Genomic DNA, 27,638 nt, shown 5'->3' with positions numbered 1-27,638 from the left:
AAAAAAGAATGAAATAATGCCATTTGCAGCAACATGGATGGACCTATATATTATCATACTAAGTGAAATAAGTCAGACAAAGATAAATATCATATGATATCACTTATATGTATAATCTAAAATATGATACAAATGAACTTGTTTACAAAACAGAAATAGACTCACAGACATAGAAGAAAAAACTTATGGCTTTCAAAGGGGGAAAGGCAGGGAGGGATAGATTGGAGTTTGGGATTAACAAATACACACTACTATATGTAAAATAGACAATCAACAAGGATCTACTGTATAGCACAGGGAACTATATTCAATATCTTGTAATAACCTATAATGGAAAAGAATCTGAAAAAGAGCAGATAGATATGTATAAGTGAATCACTTTGCGGACACCTAAAACTAACACCACGTTGTAAATCAACTAGACTTCAATTTTTTAAAAAAGGAAGCATCTTAGAAAAGCATCTGATTTTCCTATCGTCTATAAAAATGGTATAGAAATGCATAGACATGCAGGGAAATATAATGTCTAAATTTTAACATGTAAAAATGCATACATTAAGGTAAATTACTAAAGAAAGATCCAGGCATCAGTGTCATTACGTGCCCATGCGTTTTGGCTGTGATCTGAAAGGGGATGCTGAGGTTCACGGAGTAGGGTCTCATCCTACAAGGGTCATTCATTCTTTTCGCTATCTGGCTCTCCTAACAAACTCTTGCTGAGTGCCCCCGGGTGAAGGCTGCTGGAGTAGAAGCTTCTACATCTTATGTCACGCACGAGCAATACAACAGCTACAGAGGTGGCTACGTCTCTCTCTAGTTCTACTGCTATCTGCTAGATCGAGACAGAGATTAGAGATCAATATCTTCTCCATCTGTATCCAGTTAGGAGGCTATTATGTATACCCCTATTATTTATAGACAGAGGGGAAGCAGCGGGGCAGAGGAAAGCAGATGTCAGCCCTAGTTCTGAGCCTTCAGTCTTGGCCCTGTTCCAACTTTCATTTTCACGAAAAGAGAAATCGAAACTTGTGCTCAGCTGAGAGTTAGTCAAGGAAGGCGTGTCCCTCCTCCCCGTGTGACAGGTTGCCGGGCGCATATAAAGTGAGGCTGCAGCTGCAGGGCTGCCTCAGGGCACCTGGCCACCATGTGGATGCTGGTACCTGTGTCATTTACTCTCAAGCTGCTGAGCGCCTTCCTGCAGCCCCTGGGCTCCCTGTGGAGCAGCCTGCGGGCCCTGTTGCCCCGGCTCAGGGCAGCATTCTGGCTGGCAGGGGGCAAGAAGAGCCAGCAGCAGCGGGGCAGGAGAAAACCGAGGGAGACCAGCAGGGAAGACGAAGAGGACCGCGATCTGCCCATCACCCCCACCAGCGTTAACTATCACTTCACCCGCCAGTGCAATTACAAGTGTGGCTTCTGCTTCCACACGGCCAAAACGTCCTTCGTGCTGCCGCTGGCGGAGGCCAAGAGAGGCTTGCTGCTGCTGAAGGAAGCGGGTGAGTCCGGACCCAGGACGAGGTCAGGGGCTCAGCTGGCACGTGGCCGGCTGAGAGGAGGGGGCCGGCAGCGCGCATGGGCTGGACGGTTCCCCCAGAGCCTTAGCGGTTCCCACCTTAGCGGTTCTGGGGGATGCCCTCCCGCCAGAGGATGTGGAGGTGAATTTGAGGATGGGTGTCTAGGCCTTCCCAACCCGCAGAGTCGGCTGGCCTGGGGGTAAGTGGAGCAAACCCAGCCTCCTGCCGCTGCTAAGCGAGCCGGGCCTGCACCTGCCGAGTCCCTGTCCGCCCAGCCCGCGGAACGAGGCAGGTCAGGAAGGTCGTGCTGCGCTCTGTCCTAAGCACTCGGGGTTTCTCAGAAACAGTTAATGAGGAAGGTTGCAAACAAATACAAACACTTTGACTTAAGAAACCCAATAGTTGAATCTTTTATTTTGGATTATTTACGTGTTCTTACTATGAAACTTTAGAGAAACTATTTACAACTCCAATAAGGCAATGACTTTGCCCTGGAGACTTTCTCACTCAGTGTCACCACGTCAGTAACTCGAAGGCATCTCAGAGAGACCCCAGCCTGTCCAGTTCTAAGGTGACATCTTCCGCTCCAGATCTGTCCTCCTTCTCTCCTTGTCCTCCTGTCTTCCCTAGAGCAACTTCAGCTACATGGCCAACTTTTTTCTCAACTTGCTTACCTTTTTTACAGACGTGTAACATGCATTTGCACAGACCTGCACACACCCAGGTAAACAGCGCACAAATCTAGACAGAAAACAGCAGGGCACCCAAAGCGCATGCTCCCTTCAGCCCCTGCCCTTCCCGCCCAGGACAACCACTAGCTCTTATTCTAACACACACACTAGTTTTGCCGGATTTTGTGCTTGATGCGGTGAGATCGTAGGCTTGCACTTTATTGGATCTGACTTATTTTGCTTTCCATACACCTGTCCAGTCATCCACAGCTCACCCAATGCCTGACCCACCTTGCCGTTCCCAGTGGGGTCTGGTTCAGGGTCTCATTATTTCTCACCAGGACTGCTGCAATTCATCTCATTGTCGCTGGGTCCCCTCTGAAAGCGCATTATCTTACTAAAATATATATTTTGATGGCTAACTCCCGCACTTAGCTCTCTTGCATGGCTTCCAAGCCCGAACTTGTCAGCACAGGCTTCAAGCTCAGTGTTCCCATCCTTCACCCCACTTCCTGGAGGGCCCCAAGCTGTGGACACATCAGGTGACACAGTTCTCCCCCAACACCTGCATCATGGAGCCTGTGATTGCACTGTTCTCTCTTCCTGGAATGCCTGTCACCTCAGTCTCTGTTGGTGAACTTTCAAAGCTCCTTAGAATTATTCCTGGTCCTCGTCATGCAGAACGAATGCCCTCTCGCCTTCCTTTGTGATCCCATGGCATTTGTTACAAATGCATATATTATACCATGTTTTATTTACTTTATTTTTTTAATTGAATGAAAGATTCTTTAAATCCTATAATGCTTTGCAGTTTTCAAAAGTTTCACACACATGATTTCATATAATCCTAATTATAACCCTTTTTCTCCCTAGCCCTATCTTGCCCCTCCCCCCTTCCCTCTCCCCACTGGTAACCACTAGTTTGTTCTCTATATCTGTGAGTTTGATTCTTTTTTGTTTTATTCACTAGTTTGTTGTATTATTTTAGATTCCACACATAAATGATATTATACAATATTTGTCTGACTTATTTCACTTAGTCTAATGCCCTCCAAGTCCATCCATGTTGCTGCAAATGGCAAAATTTCATTCTTTTTTATGGCTGAGTAGTATTCCTTTGTGTATATATACCACATCTTCTTTATCCATTCATCTGTTGATGGACACTTTTTTAAAAATGTAAAAGCTTTTGCACAGCAAAGGAAACCATTGGCAAAATGAAAAGACAACCTATTGAGTGGGAGAAGATATTTGCAAATGATATGACCGATAGAGGGTTAATAGCCAACATACATAAACAGCTGAGACAACTGAACATCAAAAAACAAACAACCCAGTTAAAAAATGGGCAGAAGGACTGAATAGAAATTTTCCAAAGAGGAAATGCAGATGGCCAACGGGCACTTGGAAAGATGCTCAACATCGCTAATCATCCGGGAAATGCAAATCAAAACCACAATGAGGTATCACTTCACACCAGTCAGAATGGCCATCATCAAAAAGACCACAAATAACAAATGCTGGAGAAGGTGTGGAGACAAGGGAACCCTCGTACACTGTTGGTGGGAATGTAAATTGGTACAGACACTGTGGAGAACAGTATGGAGGTTCTTTAAAAAACTAAAAATAGAATTACCATATGACCCAACAATTCCACTTCTGGATATATATCAGAAAGAAGTAAAAACACTAATTTAAAGAGATGCATGCACCCCAATGTTCATAGCAGCATTATTTACATTGCCAAGGTATGGAAGCAACCTAAGTGCCTATTGTAGCATATTTAAAATTGTGCTCTTGTGTTTTGTTTTGTTGTTTTGTTTTGAATATCTGGGTCCCCAAAGAGTTTGAGTTCCAAGGTTGAAACCTAGCATTCTGCTTATCTTTCTGCCTAACAAAATATCTAGAAGGTAATAGGAATCTAATGAATGTTTTTGAATGGATGAATTAGTGCATGAATGAACAAATGAAGAGAGCTCTGGGGTTATGGAACGAACTTAGACTCTTGATTCACAAGGCCAGGGTTTGAATTCCTGCTCCAGCACTTAAACAATGTGTCAAGACATTTAACTTTCTGAATATCAGTTTAATATTCTTTAAAATAGAGACAATAATGATAACTCATATATCAACCTTAAAAAGTTGTTACAAGGCACAAATAAACAAATGCTCATATGTTTTTTAATAGAGTATAAACTATTACAGTTATAATTAATACTTTTATATCATGACCTCTCAGTTTTAAGTAAATAAAACCAAAGTTAGTTAAAATGGTTAAGGTATAGTATGGGTGATGTGTCCTATAAGTAAAATTTCTGGCAAAGAGAGGAAAATCTATTTTGGTGACTATTAAAATTTTAAATTTATTTTTAAATTTAAACAATAATGTACATTACATTTAAAATTAAAATTACTGCTCTGGCTGAAGATGCTTCTAAAATGTATTATTTACTTCTTTGGCTTTTTTTTTTTTGACTGAGTTGGGTCTTCGTTGCTGCGCGCGGGCTTTCTCTAGTTGCAGCGAGGGGGGCTGCTCTTCATCGCGGTGTGCGGGCCTCTCACTATCGCGGCTTCTCTTGTTGCGGAGCACAGGCTCCAGACGCGCAGGCTCAGTAGTTGTGGCGCATGGGTTCAGTTGCTCCGCGGCATGTGGGATCTTCCCAGACCAGGGCTCGGACCCATGTCCCCTGAACTGGCAGGTAGATTGTTAACCACTGCGTCACCAGGGAAGCCCACTTCTTTGGCTTTTAAACAGAGCAGACTGAATAGAACTCAACCGTTATGGGCATCAGCTATTGATCTGTGCTGTGACAGGATGGCTTGAATGTTGGCACCATTGTGAATTAATTGCTCCTCGTCTAAGCTCTTAACAACATCTTTACATCCTGTTCCTTCAGTTTTCTCATTCTTTCATCCCCTCTAACCTGCTCCTCAAACTCATCACGGGCTACACCACAGGCCAATACACTGTTTCACTTTCTCTAGTTATCTGCCCCTATTTAACCACACTTTTAGGGAATCGTATTTTTATTGGATAATAATGCTCATCATACAAGCCACCTCCTAGCCTGTTAGCTTATAAACAGTGAGGTGCTATAATTTACCACTGCCCCATTGTAGAAACATCTGAGAGTAAAAGAGGGTGCTAGAAAAAACTAACTGATGAGATGTGGTCCTCCATAAACCGGGACTGTCCTGGGAAAGCTAGGATGGAGGGCGACCTGCACACTCAGAAAGATCAAAGGCTTTGGAGCTTGGGCGCACGTCCTAGCTCCAGTTTTCTCTCATCTCATTCCATTACATTGAGAAAATACTACTTTTGCCATTAAAATAATAATGGATGTTGGTGAAGTGGAAAAATAGAAGGAAAAGCCATGCTCTCTGTCTGTCCCAGGTATGGAAAAGATCAACTTCTCCGGCGGAGAGCCATTCATCCATGACCGGGGCGAATACCTTGGCCAGCTGGTGAAGTTCTGCAAACGGGAGCTGCAACTGCCCAGCGTGAGCGTAGTAAGCAACGGGAGCCTGATCCGGGAGAGGTGGTTCCAGAACTACGGTGAGAGCCTCGCCTGGCACGTGACTGCTGCCTCTGTCGTTGTCTGTTGCTGTATTTCCTTCCCTCCCAGGCTTTTGGCCAGGCCTGCTGGGGCTCCAAAGGGAGGAAGAAACAAGTGGGCTTGTTCTAATCTCTTTTCAAGCTGGTAGAGCTCTAAGTAAACCAGTATGGCAAGGCAGATTACAGAACAGACTAGCCCCAGAACTCTTCCGTACATTATCAGTGCAGCTAGTTTTAGCTGAGCCGCTAGTGGGGAAAATTAACACAGTGTACAGTTTTGCAAGCCCTGACCTTGTTGTTTGCTATTCGTGTTTAATTTTTAAAGTATTTTCGGAAATAACTCTATTTTAGTAGTCTCGTGTACAAATTAAGGGATTAGACTAAAACAGTCGTTCTCACCTTTGGCTGCATATTTGGCTACTGAGGAAATTTATAAAATATCTGTACTGGGACTGGACTCCAGACTAATTATATCAGAGCCTCGTGGTATGTGGACAGGCCAACTTGGGGTGCTCCAAGGGATTCCACTATACAACCCAGGGTTACAAATCCCTGGTCCTAAGACTGGGAAGCTAAGTTTTACATAGATGTTAATATTCAGAGAGCAGTACCTAGAATTTAGGAGGCACTTGAAAAATGTTAGCTATTATTACTGCTATCATTTTGGGCGACAGTTCTAACTGAACTCTTAGAGTAAAATGTTCCGTGCTTTGCTTTGTGTAAGTTGTTTGAGCCTTGAAATCATCCGAAGGGTAGTTGCATTTGCGATCTGTTGAGGACATTCACAGGAGATCTCTGATGAAATCCTCCTTCCAAGGTGATGAAGAAATGGATGTGCATCTACAGGGTGTGGATGTGGGTAGAACAGCCCACCTGAGGAAGGTTAACAAGAAGACCACAGGGCAATGAGTCAACATCAAAATGACCGTGAAGGGAGTCACTCAGTGAAAGAGGGGGTCAGAAGTTCAAAACTAAGCTTTGGGAACCAGATTCAGAGACATAAGACAGGGTTAGGGAGCTGTGTGACCAGAGAAGAACTGGTTGGGTTTGCTGTCTGTGTCCCCAGGGCAGCTCGCTCCCTCCAGGATGGGCTCCACATGCTGTCAGTATGGTGTAAAGAGTAGGGACCAGAAGGATTGCTGCACCTTTGGGTCAAAAGCTCAAACGTTGTATGGGAGAGGTGGTGCAAGTTAGTGAATTTGGAAGTGCGTGAGAAAAAGGATCATTAGTGGTAGGGAGACAAAAAGAAAGTGTAAGGACTATTAATAGTGGACACGTGGACAGACAATTATGAACGTCCGTTGATCTTTGTCCTATATGGGAGTTCAAGGTTAATGTCGCCATATGCTCAAATTATTAAAGATACATCGTAAATCTACATTCTATGTTAAATCTACCCCCCCAGAAATATTTGAAAACAGTTTGAAATATTTTTAGATGTCTGGAGGAACAAACAAAACGTTTATGTCTACCTATGTGGTCCATAAGGCTCCAATTCTCCATCTCTGGCTTAAAGGCCTGTGTCTGCATCCTTGGATGGAAAAGCCTAATGGTGATGGTTTTCCCTCAGGGGAATATTTGGACATCCTCGCCATCTCCTGCGACAGCTTCGACGAGCAGGTCAATGTCCTTATTGGCCGTGGTCAAGGAAACAAGAACCACGTGGAAAATCTCCAAAAACTGAGGACGTGGTGCAAGAATTACAGAGTGGCCTTCAAGATAAATTCCGTCATCAATCGATTCAACATGGACGAGGACATGAAGGAACAGATTAAAGCCCTGAACCCCATCCGCTGGAAGGTATGCGCCGTGTCGCTTTTGCTGCTTGTAATTAAGAGAACGGTCAGGAGAGACTTGCTTCAGAAAAACCAGAAATGATAGGGATACAGAGAACTATGGGCTCAGAGAGCCAGTTGGGAAAGCAGGCCCTTGGTCCTTCTTTCAGCTCTGCTAAACGTTAACTACTCACATTCTCTTTGCCTCAATTTCCCCCTTATAACTGATTTCCTTCTGGGAAATTGTGAAAGTAAATATAAAAGAATATGAGAAGTGCTTGGAGATATTCTGAAGAATATGTTCATAGGAAGTCTAACTCGTATGTGTTTATTAAAATAATAAGACTGATTTGTCTTAAAAACTCTTGGCTTATTTATAAATGGGTATATGTTCCTCATAAATTCTGTTAGTTCATTTTTCTTTTTTTTTTTTTTTTTAGCATCTTTATCGGAGTATAATTGCTTTACAATGGTATGTTAGTTTCTGCTTTATAACAAAGTGAATCAGTTATACATATACATATGTTCCTATATCTCTTCTCTCTTGCGTCTCCCTCCCACCCTCCCTATCCCACCCCTCTAGGTGGTCACAAAGCACCGAGCTGATCTCCCTGTGCTATGCGGCTGTTTCCCACTAGCTATTTATTTTACATTTGGTAGTGTATATATGTCCATGCCACTCTCTCACTTCGTCCCAGCTTACCCTTCCCCCTCCCCATATCCTCAAGTCCATTCTCTAGTAGGTCTGCGTCTTTATTCCTGTCCTGCCCCTAGGTTCTTCATAACCATTTTTTTTTTAGATTCCATATATATGTGTTAGCATACAGTATTTGTTTTTCTCTTTCTGTTAGTTCGTTTTTTATAGAATTATTAGAAGCTATTGGGAGAAAGGCCATCCCCAAGTGGTAGCAAAATTCATTCCCAAGATTCATTCACCCAGATGTGTGCTTTAGGACTTAGCCCCACTATCAGCTACTAAAAAGTCTAAGGTTCAAATACACGTAAGCCAGTTCAAAATGACTTACAGCACCCACCATGCACAGATGCTTACAAAGAATTATAAACTGAAGGTTTCTGCCCCTGGCTGTTCTTCAGAATGATCTCAGGGAACTGTTTCAAATCAGCTTCTTGGGCCTTATCCTATACCCACTATCCTGAAACAGATTAGCAGGAGGGTTTGTGTGAATATGTATTCTTAACAAGCTGCCCCGATGATTGCTATGCAGGTATCCAAAGTCTGTGCCTGAACCCCAGGCTAATGCAACTAAAGAAAGATGTAGAATTCAATTCTAGCAAGTAAAAGAGTTAAAGAAAACTCTTGTAATATAAAGCTATGTGTGCTGGGATGATGTGGCAGGGTGAAACAGGCAAGGTTTATTTCTGCCAAAGAGCCAGGAAGACTTCGTGTAGGAGGAGGTATTTGGCTCCTGCTCGGACAGAGGGACAGAATTTCCACAGGTAGAGAAGACTTAGGGAAGGAATTCCTGTCTAGACACCAAGAAAACCTTTCCTATCAAAGCTGCCTGGGAAGTGCTGTTAATCCCACGTTAGCATTCAGAGAAGGGTTGTGGAGATGGGAAAGGGATTAATGTATTATTTTCCTGAGGTTATCCTGTAACATGTGAAAGTGGGTTATGGGAAACAAGAAATGTTTCTTACTCTAAAAAGTTTTAATTTGTATGTTGAACTTGATGTTTGGTTACATATGTAAGTAAGCTGGAATATCAGCCACTCTCCCAGGTCCAGGAGGAACTGAAAACAGCTACAGAAACAGGGGTGATGGGAGGACCCCAGGCTATGACCCACTGTGTGGAGACGTCAGAGGAGAGCCGGAGGGCTAAGCTCCAAGCTCTTAGATTTCCCTTCTAGAGCCCCCTGCCAGTCCGCACTCATGTACTATACTTATATATTATATATACATATTATATATATTTTTTTCTTATAGCTTTGGTTTGCTCATGGCTCCTTGTCACTTCTTCTCTATCTCTTTTCTCCAGTCTTTCGACTCCTACTCTGGCTTCCACTTGCCTGATTCACTCCAGAATTGCCTTTTCAAAATTCCGACTTTTTTTGGAGTGAGAGGATTAGCTGCTGTCCGCTTAAAAAACAGTTTTCGCATCAGATCACTGAGGTCTGCAGGATGCAAATTGATGTAAACCTGGATCAGGTGTCAACTGTTATGCAATCGCTCACGTGGGTCAGAACCTGGTCCCCCAGACGGCCTCCTCCGCGGGAGGCCCTGGGCTTGCAGGCAACCATTATTTTGTAGTCTGAAAATATTAGGTTATAAGATTGGATCAAATGTAATCCAGACCAGTTTTTAAAAATTTATATTTTGGGAATGTTTGGGCTTCTAGAACCATATCCCTAAATTTCAGGGCATGTTCTCATTTCCCCAGAGCAGTGTCTTTCTAGAATGTTCCCTAGTTGGAGGAGTCTTCTTTGCCCAGGAGGGGTTCAGGGAGAAATGAGATTTGGGGCCAAAAGAGATGGAAAGCTCTTCACAAAGCCAACACCACACTTGTGTTTCAGGTCTTCCAGTGCCTCATAATCGAGGGTGAGAATTCTGGAGAAGATGCTCTGAGAGAAGCAGGACCGTTCGTGATTAGTGATGAAGAGTTTGAAGCCTTCTTGGACCGCCACAAAGACGTGCCCTGCCTGGTGCCCGAATCTAATCAGAAGGTTGTATGAAGCAAACGTTGTTTTCTTCCCCATTACACATTTAGCTCCAAACAGGAAAGCGTCTCCACCAAGGGCCACACACACTGTGGCTTTGGAGGGTTTGCGTGGGGAGATGGGAGGAGTCTCAGGGCTGAGGTGGAAGGTTCACTAGATCCTTAGGTTTCCAGTGTGAAAAATTGGATCCATCCTGTTAGTCCAAATGTACGTATCATGTAGGTTAAACAGTGTCAGCCAAAGCACGTCTGCAGTCTGGAGCTTCCAGGTGTTTGATCAGAGACAGAGTAAATAATCAGTGTGCTCTCAGAAGCTAAAGGAAAAAAGAACTTATTCAAAGCTACATTACTGCCGTGTTAGGGACAGGAGTAAAAAATTGAAGGTAGCCTGATATTCAACATACAGAGAACAGGTAAACTCATGTTCCCTGCTATGGAATGTTATACTGACTATAGAACCTATTTCAAAGAATATTAGGGAACAAGGATAAATTTGCATGATATGATATTAGGTACAAATGAAGAACTATAGGCAAAATTCATTTGACCTTTAATCCTAATGGGCAAAAAAGGTGTGTATGTACACATCCCATGGTCATCTTGGGATAATGGGATTATCAGTCATTTTTGTTTACCTTGATAACTGTTTGGACTTTAAATTTTTCTAAAATTGGTAGTTTTATTATTTTTAAAGTATTTAAAAATCAAAAGCTTTCCCCATCTTCCACCAAAGAATATATATGCAGCAAAATCTCTCCCTCATATGCTTACATCATACTAGAAATTTGAGAACAAGGAGTCATTCCTTATACTTCAGACTTCTGAGTAATGTTGACCAGAGCACAAATAAGAAAACCCCTGAATGGGTTCAGAGCAGCTTTTGAAAAGAAGATGGAGAACAGAGGAGAATACTCATATCTATATACTATTTTGTTTGACTTTTTAAAATTTGTTTTAATTACATAGGTAATGTGAGATCAAAGAAAATATGTCATAAATTACTACTTTTTGAGCACTTCACAGAGGCTTCATGAGCCAGAAATATTACCCCCATTTTAGAAACTCTGAGGCTGAGTCATAAGGTTAACTGACCTCACCTACATGACAGAAAGGGTTAGCTGACCTCACTCATGTCAGAGGTAAAGTGAGCTGATCTCACCTACATGAGAGGCATGGTTAGCTGACCTCATCTGTGTCAGAGGTACAGTTAACTGACCTCATCTATGTCAGAGGTATATTAACTGACATCATCTGTGTCAGAGGTGAACTTAGCTGACCTCACTCATGTCAGAGGCAAGGTTAACTCACCTCCCTTAGAGCCCAGCAAGGGACAAACTGGGGTTTGGATAACTCCAAAGCCTGAGAAGCTTACTAGTCAGTTCATTTCAAACTTCATTGTACAGACAACCCCCCAGGCAGGGTCTTGCTAAAATGCAGATTTTGAGTCAGCAGGGTTGGGGAAGTTATTGAGAGGAGGTGACCACTATTTGACCCAGAGCTGGACTTGGGCAATTGAAGGCTCCTAACCCCTCCCCTGTCTTCAGGACGGACACTCCCACGGTGAGACCATCTGGATGGTACATGTAACTGAACCCAGCTCAGGCTTCTCTATAAACTTTCAAGACTAGCAGAGGGTGCTGAGGTCTTCTCGTCTTGCAGACCACCCAAGATAAGCTTTGTATGGTGGTCCCCTTGCATTGGTGAGGTCAGCTCACTTTACCTCTGACATTGGTGAAGTCAGCGAACCCTGCCTGTCATGTAAGTGAGGTCAGCTAACCCTGATTCTCACTCAGGTGAGGTCAGCTATCTATACCTGACAGAGGTGAGGTCGGTTAACGATATCTCGGACATAGGTGAGCTCAGCTAACTTTACCTCTGATGTAGGCGAGGTCAGCGAACCATGCCTCTTATGTAGATGAGGTCGGTGAACTCTGCCTCTGACATAGGTGGGGTCAGCTCACTTTACCTCTGACGTGGGTAAGGTTTCACCCAGGGAACTCCCAAGTTTGCAAACCAGCAAGCGGGTCTGAGGTGCACCCATGATTCGGCATTTTAACCAGCTCCCAGGTGGTGCTGATGCCTGGCCCACCTCCAGACATTCAGGAACAAGGTCCCGAACTGGTCACGCACAGGAGTTGGCAAACTACAGCCCGTGGGACAAACCCAGAATGCAAGCCAAGAATGGTTGGGAAAAAAATCAAAACAAGAATGACACCTGTGACTCAGGAAAAGTATACGAAATGCAATTTCAAGGTCGATGTGGAAGGTTTCAGTGGAACACAGCCACGCTTGCTCTCTAAGCATTGTCCACAGTGGCTTTTAGTTGTCACAGAGACCGCGTGGTCTATGACGCTGAAAATATTTACTCTCTGGCCCTTTTAAAAAAAAATGTTGGGCTTCCCTGGTGGCGCAGCGGTTGAGAGTCTGCCTGCCAATGCAGGGGACACGGGTTCGAGCCCTGGTCTGGGAAGATCCCACATGCCGCGGAGCAACTGGGCCCGTGAGCCACAGCTACTGAGCCTGCGCGTCTGGAGCCTGTGCTCCGCAACAAGAGAGGCCACGACAGTGAGAGGCCCGCGCACCGCGATGAGGAGTGGCCCCCGCTTGCCGCAGCTAGAGAAAGCCCTCGCACAGAAACGAAGACCCAACACAGCAAAAAATAAATAAATAAATAAATAAATAAATAAAAGATTAAAAAAAATTAACAAATAAATTCCACAAGATATCTAAAAAAAAAAAAAAAATGTTTGCAGACTCCTACCTATATGGGGTACGTAGAGAGGGTATACCTTCCTATGAGAGCATAGGCACACTCTCTATATACCTATAGAAGGCATAACTAGTTACAAGTAACATAAGTAATATTACAATCCTCAGATAAGCTCCCAGGTAATAGCATTAAAGGGATTCTGCTTTATTCACTGAAAAGGGGGTCCATCAGAGGCATGGCAGACACAGGGAATATTGAACAATGAAGCACAGGGTTCCCCAGAGCTGGAGGAAATGGGGAAATTAGCCTGGGGGTTTCCCTGTCAGAGGAGCTTTCAGAGTGGCATGTGACCCTTCCAGCATGGGGCAGAAGCCAGCCTGCTAGAATCTGCTGGAATCCGAATGGACACAAACTGATGGCTCGGAGATGTGTGTTAGGTGGGGATGGGGCACTGGCAGGTGGCTCACCTTGTAAGGGACGCATCTAAAGACGCTCTAGAGATTTAAGAAATGTGGCCTCCAGGAATAAAAAAGCACAAACGCACAAATGCAGTAAGACAGACAGTTGAGCATACATACTGAAAAATACGCTTGAAACTAAATTGGTATGTAATTTCTGCTTTGCAGATGAGAGATTCCTACCTTATTCTGGATGAATATGTGAGTATGTCTAATGCATTATAAAACGATCCCTTAAAAATTCATTAAGCAGCAAGGTCAGGGTTGAGTTATAATCAGCATAACCATTTAGCCCATATTCAGTCTTTTTGGCCAGCATTTCATATTTTTATTGTTACTGACTAATATTATAGAGCCCTCACTTCACTGTGTCCGTCTCTGAGCTAAGGGGTTGGGCAGGCATTGGCTTGAATCTGATCCCAGTGTTTGCACACACCCGCACTTGATGGCCTTTTCCCTGTGGCTATGGATCCATGGAAGTCGCACGGAGCTGACATCACACAAAGCAGAGTCCTTTGTTATTCCATCTTCAGCTGGGTTCTCTGGTCAAGGGGCGCCCAGGGATCTTTGCAGGAAGGACATGTCACACTTGACGTTATTGCCTTTAATACCTCAGATGCTGCCAGCTTGTCCTCTGACAGATAGTGCTTGGCTTTGGGGAGAAGAGATTACAGTTCCTCTCCAAAAGCCACCAATACCTTCCTACCTCACTGCCTTCCAAAGGAAGAGATACTCCATCATTCTCCAAACTGAACAACAGATCACTTCTCCCTTTCCTTGTCTCTTTTTCTTTTCTTTTTCTGTCCCAGTTCATAAACTTTTGCCAATATTTCTAGCACTGGACAAATAATTCCATTCAAAGATCTGTTTTTAAGAAATGAGCTCCAGCAAGAACCATGGCTTTTCCATATTTAAACTGAATTTGGTGTTTCGAGAAATGCTTACTGTGACTTTTGATATTTTATTATTTTCAAGTTGATCAGTGATGATTCACAGTCATTCATTTGTTGTCAATAGGTGCTTTCTTTAAGGAGCAGAGGGGGAAAGGTGGTAACACAAATGTTCAGCTCATGGGTTCAAGGTAGAGAGGAAAAGTCAAACGGAATTTATTTTTGGAGTACCATGACTGGCTGGGGATTTTGACCAATGTTCCTCCACAAACTCTCTGGTTTCTGTACAGTTGGAATAAATAGAGTGGGAACAAAATTTACTTTTGGCAATCTAAGAACATTTTGATTCAACAAGCGTTACTACAAAATGCTGTGTGCCATGGTAGGTCATAGAGGTGTGAAGAGCTGGTTCCTGTCTGTAAGATGCTTAATTTAGGATAAAAACCAAGACCTTTAGCAGGGCATGTGCTACTCTTCTTGATGTGGGACCTGCCCGCCTCTGTAGCACCTTTCTTACCATGCTATCTCCCTTTCTTAAAAGAAGCTTTTATTTCTATTTACACTTTTTTTTTTTAAATTTCTGCACACACAGTTCTCACTCCAGCAATATCATCTACCTGCAATTTCCCAAACTCACCGTACTGTTTCACGCTTCTGGGCTTTTCCGATATTGTTCTCTCTAGCTTACAATTTCAAAACATAACTTAGATGGCAACATTTTTTGGAAGCCTTTCCTGATTACCCCGCCCCCCAGTGGAGGGACAGGCACATGTATATAATTCTGTTTATCATGCCCTTACCTGGTCTCAGGTGTTCACGTGGGTGATGGGAGCTTGTTGAGTACAGAGATGGTGTCCCCAGAGTTCAACGATCCCAGTGAAGCATCTGGTTCACAGCTCCCCACAAACATTTGTTGAAATGATTGGAACATCAAAAGTCATTTTGAGTTGATCCCCCGAATTGAGTTTTACAGGAAGTATCCCAATTTCTGTCATGAATTTCCTAGATGCGCTTCGTGAACTGCAGAAACGGACGGAAGGATCCTTCCACGTCCATCCTGGATGTTGGCGTAGAAGAAGCTATAAAATTCAGCGGCTTTGATGAAAAGATGTTTCTCAAGCGAGGAGGGAAATACGTATGGAGCAAGGCTGACCTGAAGCTGGACTGGTAAAGCTGAAGACTGAACAACCCTCAGCGCATCTGTGGGGACCGCCCTGGCACTCAGCGCGTGCCTGCCCTGCTTCCCGTGGGCACTGCCAGGGGCCCCAGATTCGATTTTCAGTCGCACGTGGGATCTGATTGCCTGTGGTAACTGGACAGATAAATAACTGGGAAAGTTGAAATCCTTAGAACATGCAAGACCATTAACTTTAGTTAATTAGCTTATTATGGATTTAATTTTTGAGCAGTATTTACTGTGACTCCTATATTTCCATTTTGAAGTTATTTTTCCAGTCCTTTCATTTGATAGTTATTTTCCCATCTGGAAAAATTACAAATGATCTCCCCCGATTATTTCTGCTTGCGGTGAGGCTCTTTCCTTTTCGGCCTTTATATCACTGCAATCTTGGACTTTTTACCCAGAAGTTTAGAAATAGTCCATACATGTTTCAAAGAATAAGAAATGACCATCTTACCAGGCTTTGATAAGTACCTAGAAGGAGATAACTCATCTCCCCGGGGCTCTGCATGGCCCTGACCCACGCTGACTATTCCAGGAATGTGAGTGATCTCTGCAGCTCCCCTTTCTCTTCCAAGATTCTTAACAAAACCAAGGTGTGCTTTAAATTTAGTGATGAAGTTTACATGGGGTCAGGGCTTGGGTTGCTGTGTGAATCTGCTGAGTTTGTCAAGCAACAACATATGAGTTTGTTTGCTTGGTTGTCCCCGTGTCCCTGAAAAGTGACACTTTCCTGGACTGGCATGAACTCATCTGCAAAAGCATCAGGCAAAGGTGGAGCAAAGTGTGTGACGAAGAGTGTAGGATGCACCAGGATTTTCTGTAAATGAAGCTGTGGCACAATATAATATTTCCCATTTAACTCTGAATCACTTGAAATAAGAATGTAATCTAGGTCAATATAAGATCCAGAGCCTTCCTTTGCTAGGCTAAGAAAGAGCTTGAGGGAAAATGTCACTTGAATTGGGTCAAGGAACAAAATCTTCTCCTCTTGGAAATAACACATGCAGTTTGTTCATGCAACCTAGACAGTATCCCATTTCCTGGGAAATAATAATTTCCTATCATTGTTTTACAAAAGCAAAATCATGGACAATTTTTTGCTCAAGCAAAGAACTCTTGTAATCCAGCTGCCGTTCCAGTATTGGCCACTAGGTGGCATTTAAATGTTGCCTGATTCCGTTACGCAGCCATGAAGAAATTCCGCTTCAGAATCTTTTTTCAAGACTTGGTGATTTTGAAAGTTTGGTTTATGTGATTTTTTTTTTTTCTCAGAAAAGATATTCCTACTTCAAATTTTAAATCACTGTAATTCAACTGAAATATGTTTGTGTGTCTTCTGCGATAGAATGGTTGTCATATATTTTCCATTTTATTTTATGTTTTTAAGAAAAAAAAAAAGAATTAGAAAGTATTTTTCCTCTATGGGTCTTGATAGTATCTAAGCCATGACGACCTTAATATAATCAGATAACCATAAAACAGGTTTTTTGTTTTTTACTTAACATGAGTTTACTTTGCTGACCATTACATTATTCCACAAAGGGCATGTATGTGAAAGCACAGAAGACATTGTGGTATCCAGTAGATGCTCAATCATTATAATCTGAAACAAAATTTGAATCTGAAGCCCAAATCCTCTGACTTGAAGTGAATTTCTCTCGAGCTGAGGGAAACTGAATTTCTCTTTCCCCAAAGGGAAATATAAAACAAAACACTGCACTTGAGAAAACAAACAAACAAACAAAAATATATATATATGTATATATATAAAGAGAAAAAACAAAAAATAAAATAAAAAATGAACAAAAATCAGAAAAAGAGAAAAACAAATAAGCTATTTTAAACACACTTTCCAGCTGTTTTTACACCACAACCCCCTTTCTTATGCACTGAGAGAATTTTCAAAGCCTTCATGTTTAAAATATTCAAATGTTCATTTTTCTTAAGTGGGAGAAGTCAGGACATTTATCATTAGAGTAAAATTCAAGTTTGGATTATATAACATTTTGCTTTATAGCTTCAGTTTTTAAATATGTGTATCAGTTTTGTGAGACAAATTCCTTTTTATTAGGAAAATAAAAGGTAATCGAAGTGAGGTATCTCAATTTAAGTGTTAAAGGCAAGTATTTTGTGGTGCTTTCAATTATTGCTTAGTTTAGCTTGTAATACTATGAATAGAATTTTGTCTTAAGAAACCTAGAAAGATCAGACATTAGTAACAGCGTACTGGTTTAGAAAGGATGAACCATCTCTGTTATTTAGTGATAAATGCTATGAAAGTTGCCTGTTCTAGGTTTGAAGATGAATGAGATCATTTGGCTGAATCATCTGAAATGTCAGCTCCTATTCTATGACAATCTGGAGTTTGGAGTCTAGTTGTTCGATCAGTAGCGAGAATCATGGTACTAAAACAGGCGGACAAATTCTCCATGAGACTCCATCAGGCAATAATTCATCCCGTAGGCCGCTCTTCTGTTGAAAGGACTGTCTCATTCACTGCGATGAGTTGAAGACTAATCATGCAATAAGATTTTAAGGTTTTTTTCTTGAGTATATTTAGGACATCTTAATTTTAGGGAAATATATGTAAATATGTATATTTTTTCTCCACATATGATGCTCTTGACTATTGGTCTGTTGTAAGATGTTATAATACATTAAAGTATTTTTTGTACATTACCTTCACTTTCAGTGGGTCAATGTAATGAAGTCTCTCCTTGGTGTGTGTTTAAAGTAATTACATGCTTCTACAAACCACCCTCGCTAATGGCAAGTACATTTTAAAAACCAAGAAGGTTATCAATAATTAATAAGCACATTTCAACCAACCCACTCGACAATAAGATAGAGCAGAGGTGAGCCCCTGGGGAAAAAACTCCCTGTGTTCTAAAATGAAAGCCAGCCTCTTGGGGGCCCAGTGTCCAAAACTTGATCCCTTCTGAAGGAATGAATTCCTGCAGACAGGCAGCAGGAATAGCACCAGCCCAGGGTACGAGTGGTTGTAGAACCACCATTCTGAGTGTGACCTGGTCAGCAGTCCAAAGGACAGGCGTCTGGCACCCCGGAGTCCAAGGAGGTGCAGAGCTCCCCCCCCAGCACCCGGTTCTGAGAGGTCCACTCAGTCCCCTCACATGCATCAGGCCGGCCCTGCCGCTGCTTCCCCTGTCAGCCTGTTTCTCCCTCCCACCCGCTTCCTGGCTCTGGGAGCTAAGAGTTCCACATCCCTGGCTCCAATGCCCACCTCACATCCTCCAGACGTGGACTGGTCCTCCTCGGACATGCGGCGTTTCTCAGCCGTGTCCTTGCACTTGATCTCCAGTTACAAGTACTCACTTCTTCAGGAAGGATATGGCCTCACTACCTTTTCCCATTCTGGATACATGCCGACCCTGGGCTCCAGCCCCAAGGACAGAGGTCAAATCCAGGGGCTTGAAGACAGTGAAAGAGACTCAAGGGGCAGCCAAGGTCCTCTGTCATCGTGGCTGGGACACGGACAGACACATCTGGGGTACACAACCCAGTGTCAAGCCACTGCGGGCACACGTCATACCAGTCAGGGGAAAAGGCTGGGAAATTACACAGAAAACCCACATAGCAATTTCAACTCAGATGCCATTGAGCTGGGTTTGAAAGACCAGAAAGACTTTAACCACATTTTTCCCCCATGATTCTAAAAAGAATATGCATTTGGAGAATATTGGAAAAACAGAGTAAAGCAAAATGAAGAAAATAAAAATTACCCATAATTGTTATCACCCAGAGGCAACTGCTAATTCATTTCATGCATATGTCCAGTAATGCATAGTTTTAATAGAATTGAGCTCTTACTTAATTTTATTTTCCACTAATATCTTATGAAGGGTTTTAAAGCCAATTAGCATTCTTACACTTTAATATGAACAGCCAGTTCTTAACAATTCACACAAAAAGATGAGAAGAGATTCAATGGTATTCTAAAAACCACAGTTAATTTGAAAAAAAATCACTGGATTTTGTTTTTTAGTTGTTTACATATTTGATTATGAATGTGAATGCAACTCGTGCTCTGGGAATTCACTTTATCTAGAAAATATACATATAATAATGAAAAGAAAGTTTCCCTGTGCAAGCTCATTCCTGGAGGATCTGGGGAACTGCCCAACAGTAATTTATTTTTTCACTTGGGGCCATCTCGGCTTGTCCTTGCCTGATTCCTTTTTTTAAAGGCTGCACCGGGTCTTAGCTGTGGCACTCTGGGATCTTCCTTGCGGCATATGGGATCTTTCAGTTGCGGCATGCGGACTTCTTAGTTGTGGCATGAGGACTCTTAGTTGAGGCGTGCATGCAGAATCTAGTTCTCTGACCAGGGATCGAACCCGGGCCCCCTGCATTGGGAGCGTGGCGTCTTACCCACTGGACCGCCAGGGAAGTCCCGTCCTTGTCTGATTCTGCTCCTAATTCCCATGTGTGAGTTTTTCCACACCACCAAGCAATTCTCCCACACCAACTGGATGTCCTACAATTCAGCTCAAGTCTGACGCTCTCTACCTGGTGGTAGCATCAGATTCTACAGGCTAAGGACTCTGTCCCACAAGACTGCCCCTCACCACCCCTCCCCCCAACGCAGACGCCAATCACAACTGCAGGTTGTCACCCGTGCTTCTGACTGGCCAGCTGTATTGAAGGTTCCAAGGACCCCCTCCTAGGATTGGATTACTTTGCTAGACCAGCTCACAGAACTCAGAGAAACATTTTACTTATTAGATTACCAGTTTACTGTGAAGGGATATAGCTTAGGAACAGCCGATGGAAGAGGCGCAGGGGGCCAGGTATGGGGAAAGGGCCCGGAGCTTCCAGGCCCTCTCCAGGGGAACAAGTCTCTCCCAGTCGCCACATGTTCACCGACCTGGAGGCTCTCTGAACTCCATCCCTTTGGGTTTTTATGGAGGATTCATTATGTAGCATGACTGGTTAAATCATTAGCCACTGGTGATTGGACTCCCCCTCTGGAGGTCTGGGGGTGGGACTGAAAGTTCTAGCCCCCTAATCACATGGTTGGTGCCCTGGCAGTCACCCCCCGCCAGAGGTGGCCTAGGGGCTTTCCCAAAGTCCCCTCAGTAGCGTAGCAAAAGACATCCGTATTGATGTCATTGAGATAGGCTGGGACCTGGGACCTGGTACCCCCTTACCTAAATGCTTGCACCTGGACAAATGTCTCCTACAGCAATGGAATAAAAAGAAACTATAAGGACTAAAAGTAACTGTGCACTTGCACAGTTGGGGCAAATTATGAACAAGATACAAAAAGGCTAAAACCCAACTGCCACTTCTGAGGTGCTGGGAGCAAAAGCAGGGGACCGCACATGCCCCCTGCACACAGCACCACCAAAGGGGTGGACACACCATCCAAGCCGCCCCTCCTGCCTGACCCATCTATCCGCCCCCCCCCCATTTAAGGGACCAGCTCGCCCCCTCTGGGGAGCAAACAAGGAAACCTGTTACTTTTTTTCACTCCCTCCTGCTGCCGCATGAGTCCCAATAAAGCCTTGCCTCAGTTCCTCATCGACCTCTAATCAATTTCTAGTGATTAAAGTGATCCAAGAACCTAGTAACAGCATCACTTAGGAAAGTCCAAGCATTTTAGGAGCTCTGCACCAGGAATGAGCATGAAGACCACATAGGTATTTCTTATTATAAATCATGATCTCTCACCCTGAACCCCCTTAGCTCCATGTCTGAATAGACTGACTTCTATCAGTTCTCTCCTGGAGTTTGGGTTGTAATAAGTTTCCAAGAATTCCTCCCCATAAGCTGTTACTGAGGAGTCGCAAGACGTGTGTGTGTGTGTGTGTGTGTGTGTGTGTGTGTGTGTGTATGAAGCAGGAGCTGTGCATTTTCACAAGGGATACCTCGTCACTCCTTCCGTCATAACACAGATGTCACTTTATTCAAATGTTGTTTGCACTGACCTGACCTGTTGCAGTCAGCTCAGGTGGCCATAATAATACACCTTAAATAACAGGCATTTATTTCTCACAGTTCCGGAGGCTGGAAGTCCAAGACCAAGGTGCTGGCTGATTGCGTGCCAGGTAAGCAATTCCTGTTGCCCTCACGTCGCAGAGACCACCGGTCGGTAACACTGGGGAGGCCTCGCCCAGGCTCCAGGCTCTGGGAGGGGGGTATTCTCTCCGCCTCCCGGGATACCCAGACTCAGCAACTCCAGGTATTACTTGGTTGTTATTTGTTTGCTTGAGTCTGTGGAACCTTCTCTTGATGATTAGATGTTCTGAATGTACATCTTCTTTCAGGGAAATGAGATGTGGCCTTACCCTGAGATCCTGTGATAAGAAAAAGTTCTCAGAAATACAGCCTGGTATCCAGCATTCATACACAGATATGAGATAGGACAGGAAGGAAAGGGGAAGACAGAGAGTTGATACAGACCTTCAGGCACATGCAGGATGGGGACGGAGGAAGAGGAAGCTGCATCTTCCATCCTAACATGGAACCATGGTGCCAGAGCCATGGACACCACGGGAGTGAGGAAAGTATGAGAGCTCGGGTCAGGCACAAAGGCTGATGACCTAACGACACCAAAGGCAACAGCAGCGAACTGAGGTCTGAAATATTAGGAGAGGTTTGCCAGCTTGTCCGGGGTTAGAGAACTTAAGGAGATTGAATAATCTCCTTAAAATAAAGTATCTTTAAAATCATAGCAGAATAAAAGTTAAATACAAAGAAATCAAATGGTTCTTAGAAACAAACAGAAACAAGAATCTCTAAAGGGGTCTCCAGGTCTGTTTAGGTCCAGAAAGGGTCTTTGCAGCCCCAGTTCTATTCTTACTCCCATGGTCCCCCAGAACTGTCCATCCACAGGTGGTACCCAAGGCCCCGTGGATCCTGGCCGCCCAGGACCCACCCTCCACCCTCATTTCTGGTAGACAAACCCACTGCCTCACCCAACCAGATGACCCCGCCTGATGTGTCCTGGTTCTGCCCTCTGTGGCTGTGCTGGGGCTCTTCCCGCTGTTCACTATGTCCGGGTCAGCTCTCTGGGAAGCAGGCTCTGACATGGAAGTTTCCCGGCAGGGCATGCTCTGCAACTGGCTCTCGCAGGGAGTGGGGAGCAGAGGCCCTGGGAGGCGGTTGCGATAGAGCTTCAGCTGATGGGACGTGGCTGGGACCCTTCAGGAACGTTCCAAATTCATGCAGCTGAGCAGGCGTTTAACTCCCAATGGACCGATGAATGGAAGCACTGCCTCCAGACATCTGGGCGAGGCAGCTTCCTTTGGCAGAGGAGAATTTGCAGGAAGTGAGCTGTCGACACCCCCTCACTCCAGGCAGCTTGGGGAGTGAGCGCTGCCTGGAACCATGGTTCCATGTTAGGATGGAAGAATGCAGGTTCTATAGGCGGGTCTATGCAAGGCACTACAGCATCGACCTGTCACATCTCACCCAAACCCTGTCCAGTGGACGGAGCTCCATGTCCTGTTCCCCTCTCAGCCTTTATTGTAAACCTTTAAGACATTATACCACGTGGCCACACGCATGAGGAATGAGCTCCGGGCACCACAATCTCTGTTCTGATTCTCGCCTGATTTCCTCACGGTGTTGCCTTTCTGCCTCTCTGATGCCTCCATTCCTTCCAGGTTCCCATATTCTCTGGCTCCTGGCTGCCTGCCTCAAACGTGCTCTCATGTCTAAGACTTGATGACTCATTCTACTTAGCTGGTACTGCACATTGACTCTCCTTAAGACCCACAGTGAATTACTGTGACTCGACAGCAAGTCTAGAACGAAGGCATTAGTAAGTGTAGACTAGGTTTCCATAGCTTAACACATGCAAGTGTACATTCTTCTGGGAATTACCAGAAGAATTACCTAACAGGAGGTAACCCAGGGACCCAGACTGATTTCACCGTAGGGTCCAGCCGTCTCACTAGGTGGCTGTGTGCTTACTGTGATGGGGACAGGCCGGGCCAGTTAGAGGTCTTTAAGTTCTTCTCTCTGCCTCAGCTCAGAAGTGACAGTCCTGCGCACAGTCTGGTGAACAAAATGAGCCACATGCCCCCTCCTACCTGCAAGGGGCTGGGAGATGTGGGGGAGCACGTAGATATTTAGCGAGCATCAAATGTCTGCCCACAATTAAGTCCATCTAATGTTGAATATAACTTAGTCATTCCTTCAGAACTGGAAAAGCCTTTTAAAACTCTGCCAAGTCACAAGGGTCATATCCTATTGATTGTTCTAGAAAAGCAATATAATAAAACGTGAAAATAACTGAATCAGCCGAGAACCTTGAGTAGTAGTACCGTGGGTGTCACTAACTGGCAGTGATCTTGGGACCTTCAAGGGCCACTTTAAACCTCAGTGTTTCTACGTGTGAAATGAAAAGATGAGATTAAATTTTCTCTCTGATCTAAATGTCTGTGTAGAACCTATGGCCTTTGCATCTGAGCCATATAGAAGTACAAGGTAGCAGAGAGTCCTGGAAGACAAGATTCATCTGTTTCTTTAGACAAATATTTATTAAGTGCCCAGAACTTGTTACTGTGCTGGGGTTAGTGGTGAACAAGACAGAAAATGTTTTTACTTTCTGAGAGGGTGCCAGAAAAATATCTTTACTTTTTGATTAACATGGTAACCTTCTTGCTTATTAGCATGTACTTTATCACCTTGGTATGACATTTTTATATTTGTTATGAAATTATTCTCTAAATCGTAGTTACACATGGACACTTTCTAGCTGCTTGTATTAGTGTGCTAGGGCTGCTGAAACAAAATACTATGGGCTGAGTGGCTTAAAGAAGAGAAATTTATTTTCTCACAGTTTTGGAGGCTAGAAGTCTGAGATTAAGGGACCGGCAAGGTGGGTTCTTCCTGAGGGCTGAGGGAGAATCTGTTGCAGGCCTTCTCCTAGCTTCTGGGGCTTAGCTGGAATCTTTGCTGATGCTTAGTTTGTGGAGGCATCAACTCATCTCTGCCTTCACGTTCCCATGGTGTCCTCCCTGTGTGCCTGTCTCGAAATTTACCCTTTCTATGAGGACACCAGTTGTATTGGATTAGGGCCTACTCTTCTCCAGTACGACTTCATCTGCAGCAACCCTATTTCCTTATACGGTCATATCAGGAGGTGGTGGAGGTTAGAACTTCAACCTATGAATTTGGGGGACACAGTTCACCCCTAGCAGTGCTGTTGTTAAGTGATTGCAAGGATGAATTTCCCCTTCGCTTGTACTTTCTTTCCTGAAGTTCTGTTTTTCTTCCTTAAGCTATCATGCTTTGTTGTTTTGACCACACACTTTATTGTGACGGTAAGGTAGTTTTGCTTTTTTTTGCATTTTCTCTCCACATGTTCTGGGAAAATACCCGGAGCCTTGGATTTTTTCTAGCTCCAGGGGTCTTTGTACAGCAGAAGGCAGAGCTGCCCGAAGACAGCCTCTCTGGGTTCCTTATGCGATGCTCCACCTGCAGAGGAGATTATTTGGGACATCTAGGCTGGGAAAGAAAGAGAGGGGGTCTTTGTGGGAAGGGAGGCAGGGGCTGGACAAGGAAAGCTTTCCCAAAAGGCCCTGAGAGCGGCAGAGACTTGGCATCGCCCTGGAAGGCGGGGAACCTCTCAGCTGCCCGTGTACCTGGGAGAGAAGCTGAGTACAGCCTGCTTGCAAGGGACTGCAGGGCATGGAGAAGGGACTGCTGGATGGACAGCGTGATGGGCTGAAGATGACAGGTTACATCCCATATCTCAGCACTGTAAAATCCCCCAGATTCCTGTCGCCTCTAGGGAGAGAGAAGTAGAACAACAACTGACATTTTGATTGCTTGCTACTCTAGAAATAAGGAATTGAATTTAAGTTAATTTTAAAAATTAAAGAAATGTGAATTTTCTGTACTTTCAGAATGTGTGATTATGAATTCATACAAACTCCACTGTCTAAAAATGTTCTATTTTAAGCCACCAGTGTGAATCTTGAGCTTCGCTCAATTTTCTATGTAAAGGAGGAACTTCATAACAGACTTCCATTTCTCCAGCCTCTGGACCATTTATTTACTGTGGCACTGATTCCCTGGCCTGTAACCATCGAGCACAAGAATCTTGCCCTTAGTAGGTAATCAAAAAGGGGCTTGTTCAGAGAGTGAATGATGAGTCACATTGCCCACAGGCACAAACGCTTAGCAAGAAAAAGTATTTTTTAAAGTGATCTTGACCTGACAAACCTCTGGGTGAGACGGTTGAGAGCCGTGACCTGTGCAGAGGGTCAGTTGGACAGAAAACCAACCAGCGATGGGTGGACGTGACCTTGAGAGACATTGGAGAGAACCAGGAAGGTTGCTCAGTGGTACAGCTCAGAGCAGATGACTCTAGTCTTTATTTATTGAGCACTTACTATGCTCAAGGCCCTCTGGGAAATTCCATACAAAATTACTTCATTGCTGTTCTACAGAATCTCACGACCTAATAAAATCAGGCAGTAAATATCCAAAGCATGAAGTCTAAGAGATGCCATGATCAGCATGGAGACAAACTATTATACAACTTCAGACTCCTGGAGATGGGGAAAGCAGTGATGGATTGGGAAGACTTCACAGAGAAAAACGACATTTGAGATGCAGTGCATGGCCTGCTGCAAACTGTATTGTCAACGATGGTGTCCTCTTTCCCCATCTCCCCAACAAAAATGATGTTAACAAAGACAAACAAACAAACATGGGAATGAAGTCACACACACACACACACACACACACGTCACTGCTTAAGGACCCAGTGGCTCAGTTGGGTAAGAAGTTGGCTTTGCACCTCAGCCCTCTTCCTGCCAGCCCTCCCCCCATCCCCATTCCCATGCCCCTGCTAACCATACAAACATCTGCATCTCAGTATGGGCCCATTCATCTTCCTCCCTGCTACTTGCTGTCATCCTTTCATTCATTTAATCATTCATTCATAAGCAGTATCACACCAGTACATTCCTGGTACCACAACCAGTGTATAGAAGGGGTGAATATATTTTCTGTGAAGCTCAGGCCTTTATGCAGAATCATTTTCATCTTCTGGTGAGAGGCTGGAGTAACCAAGTATTGTTGGAATTCTTCCCATTGTGCCTTTTCCTTGAAAGATGACATTTGTACAAAGAATTAGACAAAGACATCAGAAGTGCTCATTCATATTTGGGGAGGAAAAATATTTACCAGAATAACTTCTCAATGTAGATGAGAAGATTTATTATAATGATTATTATTATTTTTAAAAAGATGGTTATGTCGTAGAGGAAGGCAAATGATGCAGTGTCAAGATAGTTAAGAATCTTGTAGTTTGGGGGAAAATGAGACAAATAACAGCTAAGGACTATGGACTCCTTATAATTTTCCAGTTATGTTGAGATTGCTCTATGCATATTTGCCGTATTTAACCCCTGCCAAGATCTCGATGACCATCTGTATTTTTCAGATAAGAAAATCAAAGCACAGAGAAGTTAAGTAACTTGCTTAAGGTCACTGGGCCCGTAGGTGATGGCATTAGAATTCGTGTTGAAGAAAGCTATGGTGATGGGTTTTCCCATACTTCTGGAGAAAAGAGTCTGTCTATTGAAGGAGGCATTCTTTCATAGGCACCAATAGGTTTTGTTCAGATACGCATGCCTGAGACATATAATTTAGCACTGGTGCAACTTCCAGCTACTAGAGGGGGTGGCAAAGAGAAATCTTACAGGAAAATTCTACCTTCAAAGATCTTTGGCTCTAGCAAGCTAGAAACCCCAAGAATAGGAAATAAACTGCTGTGCCTGGATCTCGGGAATCCCCAGAAGGAAGGACCAGACAAGTTGCCTCCTCTTCTCCGGCCGTCCAAGCAATCAGGTAGTGGGAGGCAAAGACATTTCACGTGACGCTGGCGTGGAAAGGCCCTCAGCCTTCATCTCAAGGTCCCCACACGCCGGGGCATCAAGCCCAGGTTCTGGGAGCCCCGATCTGCTCTGAGGCAGTGCTCTTTCTATCACCCGGCTAAGAGTGTTTTGGGGTCACCCATTTCTCTCCCGTCTTGCTGATCGTTTCTCCCCGGCGCATGGGCATCTGGGGCAGTCTTCTGGCTGCCTCCGGACGACGCGCCCCGTGCTCCTCTTGGCGGCGTGAGGTCCGGGTGGTCCTCGGGCACCGGGTGTCCCCGCGGGCCTGCGCGGCCGAGGGCGGGGCGGGGCGCGGCGGCGGGCGCGGCGGGCGGGCGGCAGGGGGCGCTG

General features: G+C 44.2%; 1 protein-coding gene across 1 annotated transcript; it reads left to right on the top strand.

Moving 5' to 3' along the window:
• Positions 1-1,144: 1,144 nt before the first annotated feature.
• On the top strand, positions 1,145-18,108 carry RSAD2 (radical S-adenosyl methionine domain containing 2). The gene is made up of 6 exons (XM_007195682.3): positions 1,145-1,493; positions 5,577-5,738; positions 7,309-7,538; positions 10,046-10,195; positions 13,525-13,557; positions 15,253-18,108. The coding sequence occupies exons 1-6, from the start codon at positions 1,145-1,147 to the stop codon at positions 15,415-15,417; spliced, it is 1,089 nt and encodes a 362-aa protein (XP_007195744.1). The 3' UTR covers positions 15,418-18,108.
• The last annotated feature ends 9,530 nt before the right edge of the window (positions 18,109-27,638 follow it).

This window comes from Balaenoptera acutorostrata, chromosome 12, assembly GCF_949987535.1.
Source record: "Balaenoptera acutorostrata chromosome 12, mBalAcu1.1, whole genome shotgun sequence".
NCBI classification, from domain to species: domain Eukaryota; kingdom Metazoa; phylum Chordata; class Mammalia; order Artiodactyla; family Balaenopteridae; genus Balaenoptera; species Balaenoptera acutorostrata.
Note: the sequence above shows the minus strand (reverse complement) of the source record. Positions and strands in the feature narration are given on the sequence as shown.

Bases quoted from the DNA above. Each gene is read 5' to 3' on its own strand.
- RSAD2 (XM_007195682.3), top strand. From the start codon at position 1,145: ATGTGGATGCTGGTACCTGTGTCATTTACTCTCAAGCTGCTGAGCGCC. The intron at 1,494-5,576 runs GTGAGTCCGGAC...TGTCTGTCCCAG, and splicing joins GCTGCTGCTGAAGGAAGCGG to GTATGGAAAAGATCAACTTC. The intron at 5,739-7,308 runs GTGAGAGCCTCG...GTTTTCCCTCAG, and splicing joins GAGGTGGTTCCAGAACTACG to GGGAATATTTGGACATCCTC.